The sequence below is a fragment of the Cryptosporidium bovis genome (assembly GCF_009768925.1).
Source record: "Cryptosporidium bovis isolate 45015 chromosome Unknown contig_4, whole genome shotgun sequence".
Taxonomy (NCBI): Eukaryota; Apicomplexa; class Conoidasida; order Eucoccidiorida; family Cryptosporidiidae; genus Cryptosporidium; species Cryptosporidium bovis.
This window is the reverse complement of record NW_027125050.1, coordinates 486,443-501,385: the sequence shown is the minus strand read 5'-3', so window position 1 is coordinate 501,385 and position 14,943 is coordinate 486,443. Positions and strand designations below refer to the sequence as shown.

The 14,943-nt window shown below is 33.3% G+C and overlaps 8 protein-coding genes across 8 annotated transcripts; 4 read left to right on the top strand and 4 right to left on the bottom strand.

Moving 5' to 3' along the window:
* Positions 1-243: 243 nt before the first annotated feature.
* On the top strand, positions 244-552 carry FG379_002748 (uncharacterized protein; the record flags this gene model as incomplete). Its single annotated transcript, XM_067328438.1, has 1 exon — positions 244-552. The coding sequence occupies one exon, from the start codon at positions 244-246 to the stop codon at positions 550-552; it is 309 nt and encodes a 102-aa protein (XP_067181936.1).
* Positions 553-742: 190 nt separating this feature from the next.
* FG379_002746 (uncharacterized protein) lies at positions 743-2,146 on the top strand (the record flags this gene model as incomplete). Its single annotated transcript, XM_067328436.1, has 1 exon — positions 743-2,146. The coding sequence occupies one exon, from the start codon at positions 743-745 to the stop codon at positions 2,144-2,146; it is 1,404 nt and encodes a 467-aa protein (XP_067181934.1).
* Positions 2,147-2,655: 509 nt separating this feature from the next.
* On the bottom strand, positions 2,656-4,026 carry FG379_002745 (cation diffusion facilitator like membrane transporter; the record flags this gene model as incomplete). The annotated part of the gene is made up of 1 exon (XM_067328435.1): positions 2,656-4,026. One exon carries the CDS (start codon positions 4,024-4,026, stop codon positions 2,656-2,658), a length of 1,371 nt encoding a protein of 456 aa, XP_067181933.1.
* Positions 4,027-5,125: 1,099 nt separating this feature from the next.
* FG379_002744 (triose-phosphate isomerase) lies at positions 5,126-5,878 on the top strand (the record flags this gene model as incomplete). The annotated part of the gene is made up of 1 exon (XM_067328434.1): positions 5,126-5,878. One exon carries the CDS (start codon positions 5,126-5,128, stop codon positions 5,876-5,878), a length of 753 nt encoding a protein of 250 aa, XP_067181932.1.
* Positions 5,879-6,145: 267 nt separating this feature from the next.
* Positions 6,146-7,360, bottom strand: FG379_002743 (uncharacterized protein; the record flags this gene model as incomplete). Its single annotated transcript, XM_067328433.1, has 6 exons — positions 6,146-6,305; positions 6,385-6,457; positions 6,512-6,552; positions 6,622-6,941; positions 6,994-7,080; positions 7,172-7,360. 6 exons carry the CDS (start codon positions 7,358-7,360, stop codon positions 6,146-6,148), a joined length of 870 nt encoding a protein of 289 aa, XP_067181931.1.
* Positions 7,361-8,681: 1,321 nt separating this feature from the next.
* FG379_002742 (uncharacterized protein) lies at positions 8,682-11,297 on the top strand (the record flags this gene model as incomplete). The annotated part of the gene is made up of 1 exon (XM_067328432.1): positions 8,682-11,297. One exon carries the CDS (start codon positions 8,682-8,684, stop codon positions 11,295-11,297), a length of 2,616 nt encoding a protein of 871 aa, XP_067181930.1.
* Positions 11,298-11,500: 203 nt separating this feature from the next.
* On the bottom strand, positions 11,501-12,577 carry FG379_002741 (fructose; the record flags this gene model as incomplete). Its single annotated transcript, XM_067328431.1, has 1 exon — positions 11,501-12,577. One exon carries the CDS (start codon positions 12,575-12,577, stop codon positions 11,501-11,503), a length of 1,077 nt encoding a protein of 358 aa, XP_067181929.1.
* A 1,003-nt stretch (positions 12,578-13,580) lies between these two features.
* On the bottom strand, positions 13,581-14,435 carry FG379_002740 (ER lumen retaining receptor 1 KDEL recpetor 1; the record flags this gene model as incomplete). Its single annotated transcript, XM_067328430.1, has 1 exon — positions 13,581-14,435. One exon carries the CDS (start codon positions 14,433-14,435, stop codon positions 13,581-13,583), a length of 855 nt encoding a protein of 284 aa, XP_067181928.1.
* Between the last annotated feature and the right edge of the window lie 508 nt (positions 14,436-14,943).

Genomic DNA, 14,943 nt, shown 5'->3' with positions numbered 1-14,943 from the left:
CCAAACACAAACTACCCTATCTTCCTGTGTACAACTTCTTTGTTCTTTTCCATATATTCTCCCGTTTATTATCAAAAGATGCCAACTTTTTTTTTCAGGTTCTTGCTTCCATTATATATCTCTGTGTCAAAATCGAACTAGGCGCCAATTACTCAGCGGGGTTGTCCAATAATCGAGATTATTAGAAAGTTATATTGTGTTATAGTGTGAACAAAAAAATACACATACATACATTCCGCAAGAATGCCAAGGAAAAAGAGGAAGAGAATAAACTTTTTAAAGCTTTTTATGGTTGATGGAAACCCAAGTAAATTTGAGAAGTCGGAAAAATCTGATGTTTATGTAGAGCCTGCTGATAAGAATGACAGAGATGATGAACAAAATCTGGGAGTTTGTTTAGAAGGTGGAGATGTTAATTGTGATAACGCTGAAAGTGAAGGATATTTCGACAGCTTGCCGTCTGGGAGCTATTCTCTCTCATCTGAAAGTGGATTTGAGGAGTGTATAAGTACGGGTAAGTTACAAAGGAAGTATATATGGGGCGTGAAGTAAAAGTGCTATATTGACTGCATGGAAAAAAAGACCGGAAAAAAGATGAATATAGCAGTAGAAAAAACGTGGTCCCGTATGTACTAAGTGATTCGTTATTTGTTCTAACTATATTTCATGCTATTAATGTAAAAAAATAGATGAAAAAGAAATGATAAAGAAGAGAAACTCGGATTTATTTATACTAAATACAATGTCTTCAAGTAAAAGCAAAACAGGTAATGTAATAGGTAAAACTGCATGGGAAGCGTTAAACAAATCCGGAACAAGGTGGGTAATTAAAAGTTTTATTAAATTTGGAAGATCATCTTTTATTTCAAAATCAATATTAAACAGTTTGGGTACATATTTATTTGATTCAATTTGGTGGTTTGAAACAGACTTACCATTAGTTGCACTGACAATAGATGATGTACCAGGACTTGATCCGGAAACAAACAAAAAAATATTAGATCTATTAAATGAATATAATATAAAGTGTACTTTTTTTGTCACTGAAAGAAATGCTAGATATATTAAAGACGCTGACTCATTTTTGAAAAGATGCATTAATGAAGGCCACGAGTTAGGAAATCATTTGGCTAAAGATGTTCCTGCTCACAAACTCTCAATATCAACGTTTACTAAACATCTTTTGGAATGCGAACATTTGATAACTAAATATAGTCCAGAGCACATATTTACGAATACGAGAATATTTCCTCCAATGTTTTCATCAAATTTCCGTAAGAACAATATTACATCATCCTCAACAACGCCACAACCACCGTCAACAATAGTAACATTGACAACAACCTCTTCATCATCACCATCTTTTCCTCTTTGTTTAGAAAACGAATCAATCGGAATAAATTGGAAAATTAAGTCACTTGAAAATGAGAAACAAGAAAAAAATGAAAGAGAAGAAAGCAATAAGATGTTTGAACATAAAGAACTTGCTGATTTCGGGATGCAGAGTAGTGATGATCAAGAACAAAATTTAAATGATAAAAAAGACCAAGAAAATGAGAATAGCTACTTTGGTAAAATAATTAAAGAATGCACAAATACTATAGAAAGTTTTATATATGGGGAAAAAAGTAGTGATAGCATTAACGACATTTTTAAAAATGAAGAGAAAGAAATGTCCAATTTGAGGTTTAAGTGGTTCAGACCTCCTTTTGGAAGACTAACTAAACAACAACATGATTTGGTTGTGTCTAGAGGATATACTATTGTTATGTGTGATGTTTACCCTAATGATGTTTCATTTCAAGGGTTTCCTCAGTTTCTAGCACAATTTTGTACAAGTAATGCTGCTCCAGGATCTATTGTTTGTTTACATATACCTTCAAATAAATTCAGATCTGCTAATATTGAGGTACTACGTTTATTGCTTCCAGAAATATCACGAAGGTATAAATGTGTTACACTTTCGGAACTCGCTACCCAAATCTACAAAAATCGCTACTCTAAAGAAGAAGAGACTGATAGTGTGAATTTAATGGTCTCGCCAATAAATTTGATTGACAATAACAATAGCAGCGGTAACAGTTTTGTTACTATTAGAAGTAATGAAAGCAGTCCGAAAACCATTCAAACCATAACAAATAAATAGAAAAATAGATACATGATAATTCCAACAATGTTGGTGATAGTTTGAGTAACGCCAACTCAAAGCATTGAGGTAAATTGCAAGATAGTGCACTTATTAACTATTATTTTTTCAATGGTTGGAGTCATGTATATTTGCATATTCTTAGACACACAATTAGACGCATTTGCGAAGTAAACAATTAGCAATAAGATGATCAAAACAGAAAAAACATTTCGAGGCAAAATATCTTATTAAATAATCTATAAAAGCTAATTATAATTGATTTCGTAATGATAAGAATATATATTCCTTAATTTTAAGTCGTCTTTGCTAGTCTCGAAAAATACAGTATGTTCGCCTTTTCATCAGATTTATTTGAATATAAGCAGAATAAAAAAATTGGATAGTTATCTGGGTTTTTAGCAATAAAAACAATAAAAAAATACAAACATTACAATAATGTAAATCGAGGATTGTATGACAACATACTTGTGTCGTGCTTCTATTACTTATATATTAGACGGTATATTTTATTCTGAATTTGAAGGCAGGTTATTAGAACCAACGAGACATTTTTGGTGGTGAATAGTTCCACAAGTAACTTTATTAGGAGAATAGTCGATCTGTATCGTAGTATGGTAGATTCCATATTTGGTCTGACACAAAGCAGTGGCATATCTTAGTGTAACTCTCGCATTTTCTTCAGAAGCAACAACAATGTGACAAGAGAGAGCGGGAACACCAATAGATAAAGACCAAACATGAAGATCGTGGACCTCCAATACAGAATATAACTTTAAAAAGTCCTCTTGAATAGCAACACAATCAATTCCCATAGGAGTACCCTCCATTAAAATGTTTGTAGAATCTCTTAGTATTCTAAAAGTTGTCCCTAATACAAAGAATGAAAATAGGATTGTACATAAGGGATCAGCAACAACAAATTTAGGATTGTACCAAATAAATAATCCCGCAATCATAACACCAATATTTTGCAATACGTCACCCAACACATGAATATAAGCGGACCAGAGAGCTAAACTATTTTGAGGATTACAAACATGATTTTTTTTATTTGAGTAACTCTCTCCTTTTTCAAACACAACATTGTTATTTTTGTTATCTTCTGAATGTTCAATAACTTTTCTTCGAAGCACAGGCGAGTGGGATAAATCGGATACTTCTTCAAACTCAACGTTGCTTTCTTCTCTTTGGGGATTTGGTGATGAGTAAAAGTTAATGTATTTATTGTGTTCATTGCCTAATGCATCGTTTTGGGCGTGATTGTAGTGATAATGAATATGAGAGTGTCCGTGACCACAATTTGCATTACCCATCGGTTCGATACTGTGAGTGTGGACAGAAAGAACTAAGCCAATAAAAAGATTGGACAGAGTTCCAAATAAGGCAGTAATGAACATCGAAAATCCATCTACGTCAACAGGTGTTACCATTCGCTGTATTGCCTCATAAACTAGAACAAGTGTCATTATCCATATTAACAAAATGCTTAGTAGCGCTCCTAGTATTTCCGCTCTATTATAGCCAAAGGACATAGTCTTTGTTGCTTTTTTTTTTGAAAGATATATTCCAAATAACGATATGAAATAACTACATAAGTCAGAAATCAGATGGGAAGCATCTGATATAAGTGCAAGTGAGTGGGATATCAGACCAACCGTTAGTTCGACACCTGTAAAAACTAAACAAAATATAATTGCCCATATGAGTCTTTTTTCTACACTCATTGAACTAAAAAATCCACCCTTACTTCCCTCTGACTCCAATATTTTATTTTCGAACTCATTTATGGTTTTGTCCAAGTTATTCCCCTTATTGCATCCATCCCTGGATAGATATCCTTCTTCCAACAATGGCTTTCCTAAATCACGTTCAGCCATTATAACATAACTACCTGCGTAGATATAGAAAATGTCACGGGAATGAATAGTTTCGCGGAGATGTGTATATACATCTAAAAACACACGACAATTTGTTAGCTTGGATTTACTATCTTTATATCTCCCTATATATCTATGTATCAGAATTAAATTTCTCTATAATTTATCCTTCTACTCCTTTTTCCACAACAGTCTTACTCCCCACCTTGAATATACCAATTTGTTTATTCACTGTAACACCACTTCTATTTATTTGTTAGCACACCTTTGTTCTCACCTGATTGTTTAAAACCTATATTCAACAAACGACTAAATCTATCTTAATATTTATTTCTCCTCAACTCAATTTCATAATTCGTCTCTTTTATTGCCCTAATTAAACATTAAAGGAGCATCTGGCGCTAAAAAAGTTGTGTTTTCATCCATTGTTACTTCCCTAGTGAAGAGAGAACAGAAATGCATGGAACAGTCAGTAAATATATTTTAAATTAAAACACTAAAAGAAGCACTACCTAAGGTCACCCTGAAACTGACATTTTTTGCGGATGAGAAGTATGAGGAAATCCATATGATCACGGCAAAAAAAATTTGTTATTTTTGATACTTAATATAGGAAACAAAACAGGAATTATCTTTTTCCTTTTTTTAGTTATTTCAGTCTACTTCTCCAGAACAAAATGAATTTGTTTGAATGTTAATTCGAGAGGTAATAGGGGGAGACAAACACATACATGAGAAAATAATCAAAGAAACGACTCCATTAACCAATAACCATCCCTTTTCCATACTTTTCAGTCTAAATATGAGTCAATTTTAGTAGCATTTTATCACTTGTTTTTTATGTACTTGTATTCGAATTGTAAACACACTCTTTACAAGATCAATTTTCAGTGTTAAAAATAGTGTTTTTGAATCTTAAAATGAGATATTACCGCTAAAATATCATTTTTTCAAACTCCGCGGGTAATGGCATGCAAATTGAATTGACACATTTTAAGGAAAACTCGTTTTTCGGAAACAAATAAAATAAAAAAGTACTAGAAGTAATAACAGTACAAATAAAAAATCTTGATATTTTTTTACAAGTTACAGAGCGAATATGAGAAGAAAACCATTTATTGGAGGCAACTTTAAGTCAAACGGAACAATAGAATCGCTGAAATCACTAATAAATTCATTTAATGAGTTGAAGACATGTAGTTCGGATGTCTACATATTTCCATCGTTTATTCATATTCCACTAGTTCAGAATATGTTAGGGAGTGGGGAGGGGATAATGAAAGTGGGTTCTCAGAACGTTTCAAGTACTGGAAATGGAGCTTATACGGGTGAGGTAAATTGCGAGATGCTTAAAGACATGAATGTAAATTGTACATTAGTAGGCCATTCTGAAAGAAGACAATACTATAATGAGACCGATCAGATTGTAAATAATAAGGTAATAAGATCTTTGGAGCATCGATTTACGGTGGTTTTGTGTATAGGAGAATCGCTTCAAGAAAGAGAATCTGGAATGACAAATGAGGTCATTAAAAGACAACTTGTTGAAGGTTTGAAGAATGTTTGTGATTTATCCAGTGTTGTCATTGCTTATGAACCTATTTGGGCCATTGGAACAGGAATAGTGGCCACACCTGATCAGGCCCAAGAAGCCCATAGATTTATTAGAGATTGCATTATGGACATGTATGATAAAAGAACTTCAGAGAGCGTCAGAATTATATATGGAGGATCGGTCACTCCAGAAAACTGCAAGGCTATGACTTTGTGCCAAGATATTGATGGATTCCTTGTTGGTGGAGCTTCTTTGAAACCAAGTTTCATTGAAATAGTCAATTCTCCAATTGTTTAGCCTTAATTCACCAGAAAATTAGTGTTTTTTTTTGTCATGGATAAAGCTAAAAAGGTGATGAGAAAAAGGAAGTGGGAAAAGGATTAACAGAGAAAAGTGAATATAAAAAGAAAATATTGCACTTAATAGCGACTATTATTTAAGTGTTCTAGTGGTTATCTTGAATGATTCTGAAAATAGGGAAGAAATTTGGGCGCAAAGAACACATTATACAAATTCGGTATTTCCTCTTTTATATACAACCAGTTTGTTAATTTTTGCTTGCCTTCAACTTGTTCTTTCTGAACCAACGAAATCTATTAATTTGTTTTCGACGTCATTACAAGCTAATTCTAACTGATCTAATATTTGCTTGTCTACCTCCGTCCTGTTTTCTTTAGATAGTCCGAGTTCCCCGTAAAAGTGGTTCAGAGTCTCATTCAGAAGTCTAAAGTTTTAAGAGCGAATAGATTTCAGTGCAGTGATATCTAAATTTTTCGTAATGATTTGAAAACTTTGTAACTTACCCCTTGATTCCGTCTACAGAATTATTTCTTCGTTCAGATTCATTGTTTATTGAAACTAGGACCTCTTTGGAATCTAATTGAATAGAGCAAAAGTGAGGTTAAGGAAAACACATTCTGATCAACTCACCTTTTTTCATTATTTCTTCAAAATTACTTTGAATTCCTTTCCTATTTTTGCATTCAAGTATTTAGGTTTAGATAAAGTTCGACCTGGTCTAATTGACTCCCCAAACTCACCTTTTTTTCCTTAATTCATCAACCATATTCGTCAGCTCATTAAGTGAATTTGATATTGTTAAAAACTGTTTTTCTCTAATTGAATCAACATCTGCAGAACGAGATAACTCAACATTTGTCATTCTTGAAATGTGGTTGTTTATTTTCTCCTTTATAACAAAGTCATACGAGTTTCTAGTGTCTCTTAACTCAACAATGTCTTTCGTCATTCTTAGTTCAAATTCTCTCATCAGTTTCTCTCTCCTTACTCTGCTCTCCTTAAAATCGTTTACCTGTTTGTTAACTGTGCCCACGAGTTGCATTATCTCGTTATTCATTATCTTAATTAATAACTGTAAATCATATCTTAATCATATAACATGTAAAACTTACCCTAAATTTGTTTTCATGTACTTTCTTAATTTGCAAGAATTTTGACTCTAGAGACTTTATTTGATGCCCAATCGTCTCCAAAGTTAACTAAGATATTCAAGTCAATGTTATTCATGCTTTGTTAATTTATTAATTGAGAAGTAGTGATATAGGAATTTAAAAACCGAAATTTTCGTACAAGGTTAGCCTCAAATATAACGGAAAAATAGTAATATCTACAACCATCCTTATTCATTAGTAGAAACGCAGAATCTTGTTTGCTCAACGCAAATCCCTGTTTTGTTACTTCTCTAACAAAATTTTTTAAACCTACAATAGAGTTGCTCCTTGAATGACCATTTGAATCATTCAAGATTTCTGTGTCCATTCTTAGAAAAAATTATCCAAATTCATTTATTTAAATCAAAAAATAGACTAGCTAACATAAATAAAATTGAAATAATATTGGCACACTGGTTAAAATACTATTTATTAAAGTGCCGGGTTTATCAGTCTGATAGAAAAAAGTGTTGCCTTAATGAAAGTATTTGACAATTAAATAAAAGCCATGATTACTCGAATTTCGCACTCATTTTATTGCTTCTATTGTATTAATTAATACTAATATTAAATAAAAGAGAAAAAAGTTAATTTTAAATGTTTATTTCAAATATACAAGCACACATTAGTAAATATAGACTGTGGGGAAAATAATTATTTGCAGATAATAGTATTTTTAACACAGCAAAAATATTAAATTGAGACCAGTTGGAGAGGGGTGTGTGGTAAGGGGAATGATAGACTGTTAAAATAGAAGAATAAAGAAGAAAAATTATCACATTTTCCTCTATTTCCCTCATTTTTTATTTGTTTTTGTTTTCTTTTTTTTCGAATAAATTCTGTAGTGCACCTTTATTCCACTTAGACTGCTTTTATTATTACCTCACTCTCTAAAACGGAAAGCTTTATTTTAGTTTGTTTTAATACGGTTTATGATGTTTTTAACGTGAAAATATAGCTCAGTTGCTTAATATATGTATTAACTATCCACAATATTACATAAATTAAGAAATACTGAACATTAAGACAACCGAAGTGCTTTTATAAATGTGAATACATTTATTTATTTAACAAAGAAGTAAACATGTGCATGCATATTACATAACTCCATATGCTTAAACAGTAGGCAATAACAAAGTAAATGGCATACAGTGCCTCGATATATAAAAATAAGGATAAAATTGTAGGCATTTTTATGTGTAGAAAACTAGAATATAAACCTTACTTAGAATAGCAAAAGCTTAAGTTATACTGTTATTAATGCCCTTCTAATTGTATGTTGTTTTTGGAAGTCAATATCTAGTCGTTTGTATTTCTATTAAAAGACTATTCTTAAACTTCCGTGAATAAAAGGAAAAGTAGAGCATAAACATGCAAATGAGCGATCGTGTGTATTTGAGAACAAACGGCTGAACACTTTACACATAACTAAACAATTCTTACTCAAGCAACATTAACAGAAAGTATTTCATTTTTTATTCATAGAAAAGGTAGTAATGATCATGTCTGTGAAAACGCGGGAACACGACCTAAAAATGCAGAAACGAAATAAAGAGGTAACAAAGGCGATTTACACAAAGTAGTATTTCTATTTGAAATATAGAGGTGCGATCGCGTAAAGTTAGGAGTTCATGTGAGTGTGAATGTAAATGGAACATGGTGAAAATATCGGTATTGGAATTAGAGGTGTGGGAGTGGGTGGAGGAATAGGGAGAGGAGTGGAAAAGGAAATAGTACATTGCATAAAACAACTGCCTTCTATCCCTAGTTGTCTTTCAGTATGTCACTGGTCACGTTCTGTTTCATTAATGAATGAAAGGTTTGAGAGAGAATTGTTGAGTCACGTAACAGAATATGGGGATGATTTGGTGACATCAGACCCAATGTTAAACAGAGTGGCAGTTGGAGGAAGAGCACTTTTACAGTTAATAACGGTGGAGTATAACAGAATATCAAGTTTTTACAATATATCAAGGACTAATTTTGTTAAATTGGCATGGTCAAGAAGCGCACATACACTTGGAGGTATGGCTCTGAATGGTTCAGTAAACATATTTGTTGGTCTTAAAGGTAGACATTGGCAAATGTCTTATAAATTTAGACCTCATAACGTGGCAGGATGTTGTATAGAATGGTTAGGAGACTCTCAAAGTATTATTGCATTAGGGTTTCAGGATGGTCAGGTGCAAATAGTGGATGGAGGGACTATAAGAGAGTACCCATCAAATTTAGGATCTTCTGAAGAGAAGTGCTCTACACTATGGTCTGGCTGTATAGTATCTTCACCAGTAAGAGATTTACAAACAAGACATCTAAATGTTGATACGTGGATAAACAATGAATTATTATTGGCTTATGATGATGGAACAATTTCACTATTGGATTTCAGACAAAAAGCATCACAATGCACAAAAATACAAACGCAGTATAAGGGTTTAAGTTGTTTAAGATGGAATCCGCACGACATTAATTTATTTGCCTCTGGATGCAGAAATGGTTTGCAAGTTTGGGATATAAGAATGATGGATGGTTTAACACCAGTAACTAAAATAAAGTCGCAGTTTGTGGTTGGGAAGGTTAGATGGAGACCAGGTTTTCCAACCCAAATTGCGTATTGTTGTTCTGCCATCGATTCAAATATACACATATATGATCTTTTAGATCCAGTGAGACCTTATTTAAAGTTTTCTAAACATAACGATGTAATTAGGGACTTTGACTGGATAGAAACGGATGCTATTATAACATGTGGTTCCGATAAAAAACTTGTATTATCTACGTGGGAAGAGTCACCTAAACACAATTCAAGCATTTCAATGTCCTCTTGCACATACGTTCCATTTAATAAACAAGAAGATACAAAAGACTTTCAATGTACACAAAGACTTGTTTTTCATCTTTCCCATGATTTTTATAGGGAAGATGAAAATAAGTACATTAATAAAACAACCACGGCAAGTGGTGGAAACGCCAACAGTAGTAATAGTATCGTTGATGATGGTGTTGACATTCAAATTAACCACAATCATAATTTAAATATGCTATACAAGAAGGCAATTTGCGATAATTTACTGAAATATAATTCAATATTTCGCTTATGCAGTGAAAAGAACGATATATTTAAATATCCGCTTTATTCTATTACTGGCTTTCTTCCAGACATTAATTTAACACAATTTGTTGAGAATTTGTCTTTTATTATAAATCCAAAGTGCCGTATTGATAGAGTAATACACAGGCATGATATATATTCATCTTTGATTTCTTGCTCGTCTTTAACTTGTTCTTACTACTGCTCTCCAAACGACTGGCTTGCCTATTTAACAAAACTTAAATCATCTGGAATAACCCCCTGTTGGAACTATATAATATCAAATATCTCAAGCAGTAAAATAAGTGACTGGTATTTAAAGTGGGGATCTCGTTTCAGAATTATTAATAATATAAATGTTAATGGAAAATGCGACAATTTGGACAATGGTAATAAATACGATAATATATTCCTAGTCTCACCTGGAAGAGGTGAAAGTCCTAACTGTTTTATGTTTTCGAGAGAGTCACTCAAAAGTTTTTCTATTAAAGACAAAATAGAGTGTATATTTGAATTTTACATTCAAGTATTACAGATTCGAATTCTAAGTGATAACTTACTTAGTAGATTAAAAAAAAGTGATAACATAAAACTGGGTGAACTGCTAAAGTGTATTCAAGAAGAGCTTAATTACTTAACAGGAAGAAACAATATAGTTTCTTCACTTATATTATTAACTAATGTGATTATGTTACTGGTTCCCGTGAACACAAGATTACACCATTATTACAACAATTTGGTACTTAAATGGACTTTTAATTTAATTAAGTTGCTAAGAAAATTTGGAATTTACTCTTTATCTTCTCATGTAATTAAAACATGTCCTTATAAAGAAATCAGGGATTTGGGTAGGGAAAACATATCAGAGTCTAATTTTTACTGTGGTGTTAATCACTTTAAAAATAACAATCACGAATTCTCGTACCAATTGTGTAAAAAGGTTATTTTAGCAAAAAAATACATTCCTGGAGAGTCTAAACCCTGCGAGAATAACAATAATAGATGCAAAGAATGTAAAACTGTGAGGAATGTTTGTTGTGTTTGCAACGAGGTCGTTTTTGGTAGATGGACGAGTTGTCCTTGTTGCGGACATGGAGGACATCCAAGACATATATCAGAATGGTACAAACACAATTCATATTGTCCATCAGGTTGCGGACACAAATGTATATAGAAAAAATACACAAAGGCCAAAAATAAATTGACGGAATTACTAAGCAACGCAATTTAACATTTACCTTTGAACCATGAATATAAGTGTATCAAATACTTATTGCTCGATATTCATATCTATTTTTTTGAACTTAGTATTTCAGTAAAATTTTCTCAGTCTAGTACTATTAGTTACTAGTCCTAGTATTGCTATAAATACTTGTTCTAGTAAACATAAGATTTGACGAATAAGCCCTCAGAAGCAGCAGAACCACCAACACCACCTTTGTAGATACCAAGTTGGGCCTCGGAATTGGCTCTTGCTCTCTCTAAAAGTGCCTGCTGGGCAGCGGGAATGTTGCTTGGATTGCCTTTCCAGGCTTTGAGCACAGAGGCTTGCAGGGCACGACCATAAGAAAAGGATAAGAAGAGAGGACAATCCTTGATTTTATTCATTTCGCAAAGATTTAAAGAAGCCTCCTCCTCTGACTGACCACCTGAAAGGAACATAACACCAGCCATTGATGATGGAATTGTTCTCATTAGAGTTCTAACTGTGTAAAAAGCTACCTCTTGGGGGGATGCTCTTTTTTGGCAGTCAGACCCAGGAGTAACCATATTCGGCTTCAACAAAGCACCTTCCAAAAGCACATGGTGGAGATGTAGCGCACTAACCACTGCAGAAAGTACCTTTTCCGTCACTTTTGCACAAACATCAATATCGTGAGATCCGTCTGTCAATATTTCAGGTTCCACTATTGGAACCAAGCCATTCTCTTGACATATTGCTGCGTATCTAGCAAGTGAATGCGCTGTCTCTGTAATTGACAAACAACTTGGCTTTCCATTGCACTGATCTATTGTAAGTACAGCTCTCCATTTTGCAAAGCGAGCTCCTGCTTCATAGTATCTCTTGCACCTTTCACCCAGTCCATCCAATCCAGTTGTTGCAGTCTCTCCATTTGAAAGAGGTAATGGAACAAGTCCCATATCTACCTTGATACCTGGCAATATACCTTGTTTGGCCAACAAGTCTGTCATTTTTTCACCACTTGATGTCTTTTGGAATAGTGTCTCCTCATATAATATCACACCGGAAATGTACTGACTTAAACCATCAGTTTTAAAGAGAAGTTCACGATATGCTGCTCTATTTTCCTCCGTGTTTTCAACACCTACTTGGTCAAATCTTTTCTTTATTGTTCCTGTTGACTCATCTGCTGCCAATATGCCTTTTCCAGGAGATGCTATTCTTTTCGCGTTCTCCGCCAATTCCTTTGCTCTATTCTGACAAATTGACATCTTATATCCAATCACTAAACCCACTTTCTTGCAATAGTCTATTATTCTTCACCTTGTTAAATTCTATTTCAGTAGTTGCGATTTATAGCTTTGTATTTTCTATTTACAAAAATACAAACCAAACAAATGGAATATAATAAAGAAAACCTCTAACCTCTTTTATTAATTTTTTTTGTTCTTGACTTTAATCCAACTTATTTTTTTATATTTTTATCCTCTTTGATACGAGCAGTATGCTCCTCGTTTACATGGATATTATCAAAAAAACCTCCCGCCATGTGTGAGACACATGTTGGGCGCCGAATCTTCAGGGACATCAAATTTAACGTGTGGCATTCCGAAAAACAGTTAGTTCATGGATCTCTGCTTAAAATATCGTTCTCTTTTTTTTTCTTATTTTGTAATAGATATTTAACTTGCTCCTAGCTTACTCGTAGATGCTTTCCTTTGCCTCCAAGCAAATTAACCTTGAATGAAACAACAAATCGTTGTTTCACTCTCCACATGCACACTGAAACAATCCACATTTCTGGTGCAAGGTACTCACCTGTGGATTACCTCACCTTTCCACCTCCACCCACCTCAGTAGGATGTGGGCAGGGACACACCTGCTCAGAGGGGGAGCGATATATCTATACGTACGGATAAATCGTGACAACGAAGCAGGGTTATCTCATCCAGAATGTATACACTAAATTCATTGTTTTACTACAGGGAAACTATAGAAAAGCTCTAGACAATAATGAAGATGAAAATATGAACACTGTTATTTATCATTTCTTACTGTTTATATTGTTACTATCTGTTCGTACCTCATGTGTACGCACGTAACCAATATGTGCACGTATATTTGTGTTTTCTGTACTTATCAATCTATTCATTAGGTTTAATCTAATTGATTAACTTCTCTCCAGCCATACTGTTTGGCATTGCCTTGGGGTGTTTCCTATTGGTGCGGTGGTTGAGCAAAAACAAAGCAGTTTTCACCTATTTCACCAGTGTATTAGACATTTTCCATGAGTATAAACTGCACGGGAACACCTCTAGTTAAACATCTAGCATAGTGGTAAATAAAGTCACCCATGAGGATGAGTTGAATAACTTGCATTATAATAACCCAATAACCAACGTGTTTTTTTAGAGCTTTTGAAGGATCATTGAGCTCAGTGTATGAAGATATCCAAAAAATGAATGCCAATATTTTACTTACGGCCTGCATCGCCAAAAAGTGGCTCGTAAATGGAACTACTTTGCGCTCTTTTTGAAACATAAACAGCTGAGGAAGAACTACAACACTTTCCAAATATAGAGCAAATGTCCATGCAATATCTGCAGGCATCCAAGAATTCAATGATGGATGCAATATTAGTGCCATAATAAATGCAGGGATAATCAAAAACATGCTATTAAATTCATCAGAATTAGGATCGTATGTTTCCTTATAACGATACCTACACAAATATACGATTGTTCCTGCTATAATCATACAACTTGCTTCCAATGTCTGATATAACCAATCACCGCTTCTATCATATGGCAAATATCCTTCGAATGGTATAATGGAACATAATCTCGAAAATATTAATATTACATATGCCTCCATCATTTTTAATGACACTCCTGCACATGATTTTGTGATTTCTATTTTTAAACACACCATGGCAAAGCTGAAAGCCGATGTTAATGAAGATAATGTTAATAAAAATGAAAAATCACCATCTGAGAGAAAAAAGAATACAATCACACAAAATATTGCCAACGATATGTATGCTTTAACAGATGATTTATGCTGAGAAACCCAAGTTCTGCATTTCTCTGGGTCAGTAATTATTGTTACTGCGGAATTTACCACCTCCATTATTCAGGCAAAAAGTGTGTAATACAATACCTTAGACCTAAATACCTTACTTCCTTTATTATTTGCCAAATTGTAACCACCCTCTTGTTTATACTTATGGTTTTAGTTCTTTTATTTTATTTATTTATTTTTTCCCTTTTTGTACTAGTAATCTTAATTGTTATTTATTTCTATATATATCTATATACACCCGTATTTAAATTTTATTCTATATATTATTAAGTGGTTGTGGGTTGGTCAGTGGCGCCTGAACAAAGAGAGTCCATGGTACCTTTGGCGGTTAACCTTTACAAAACATAACTAATAACGAATACTTGATTGTTTCTCATCGTATTTGTGCTTATTGATAAGGTACAACATTATTTTTTCTTTTGAGATAGGTTCATTTCGTTCTGCTATTTTAAGTTATAGTGTGTGTATATGTAAAATACATGTATTCCCACTTACCACATTTGAAATCTTTGTAAACGTCTCTTTGATCATGCTATTTTTTTATGTTTTGTTATAC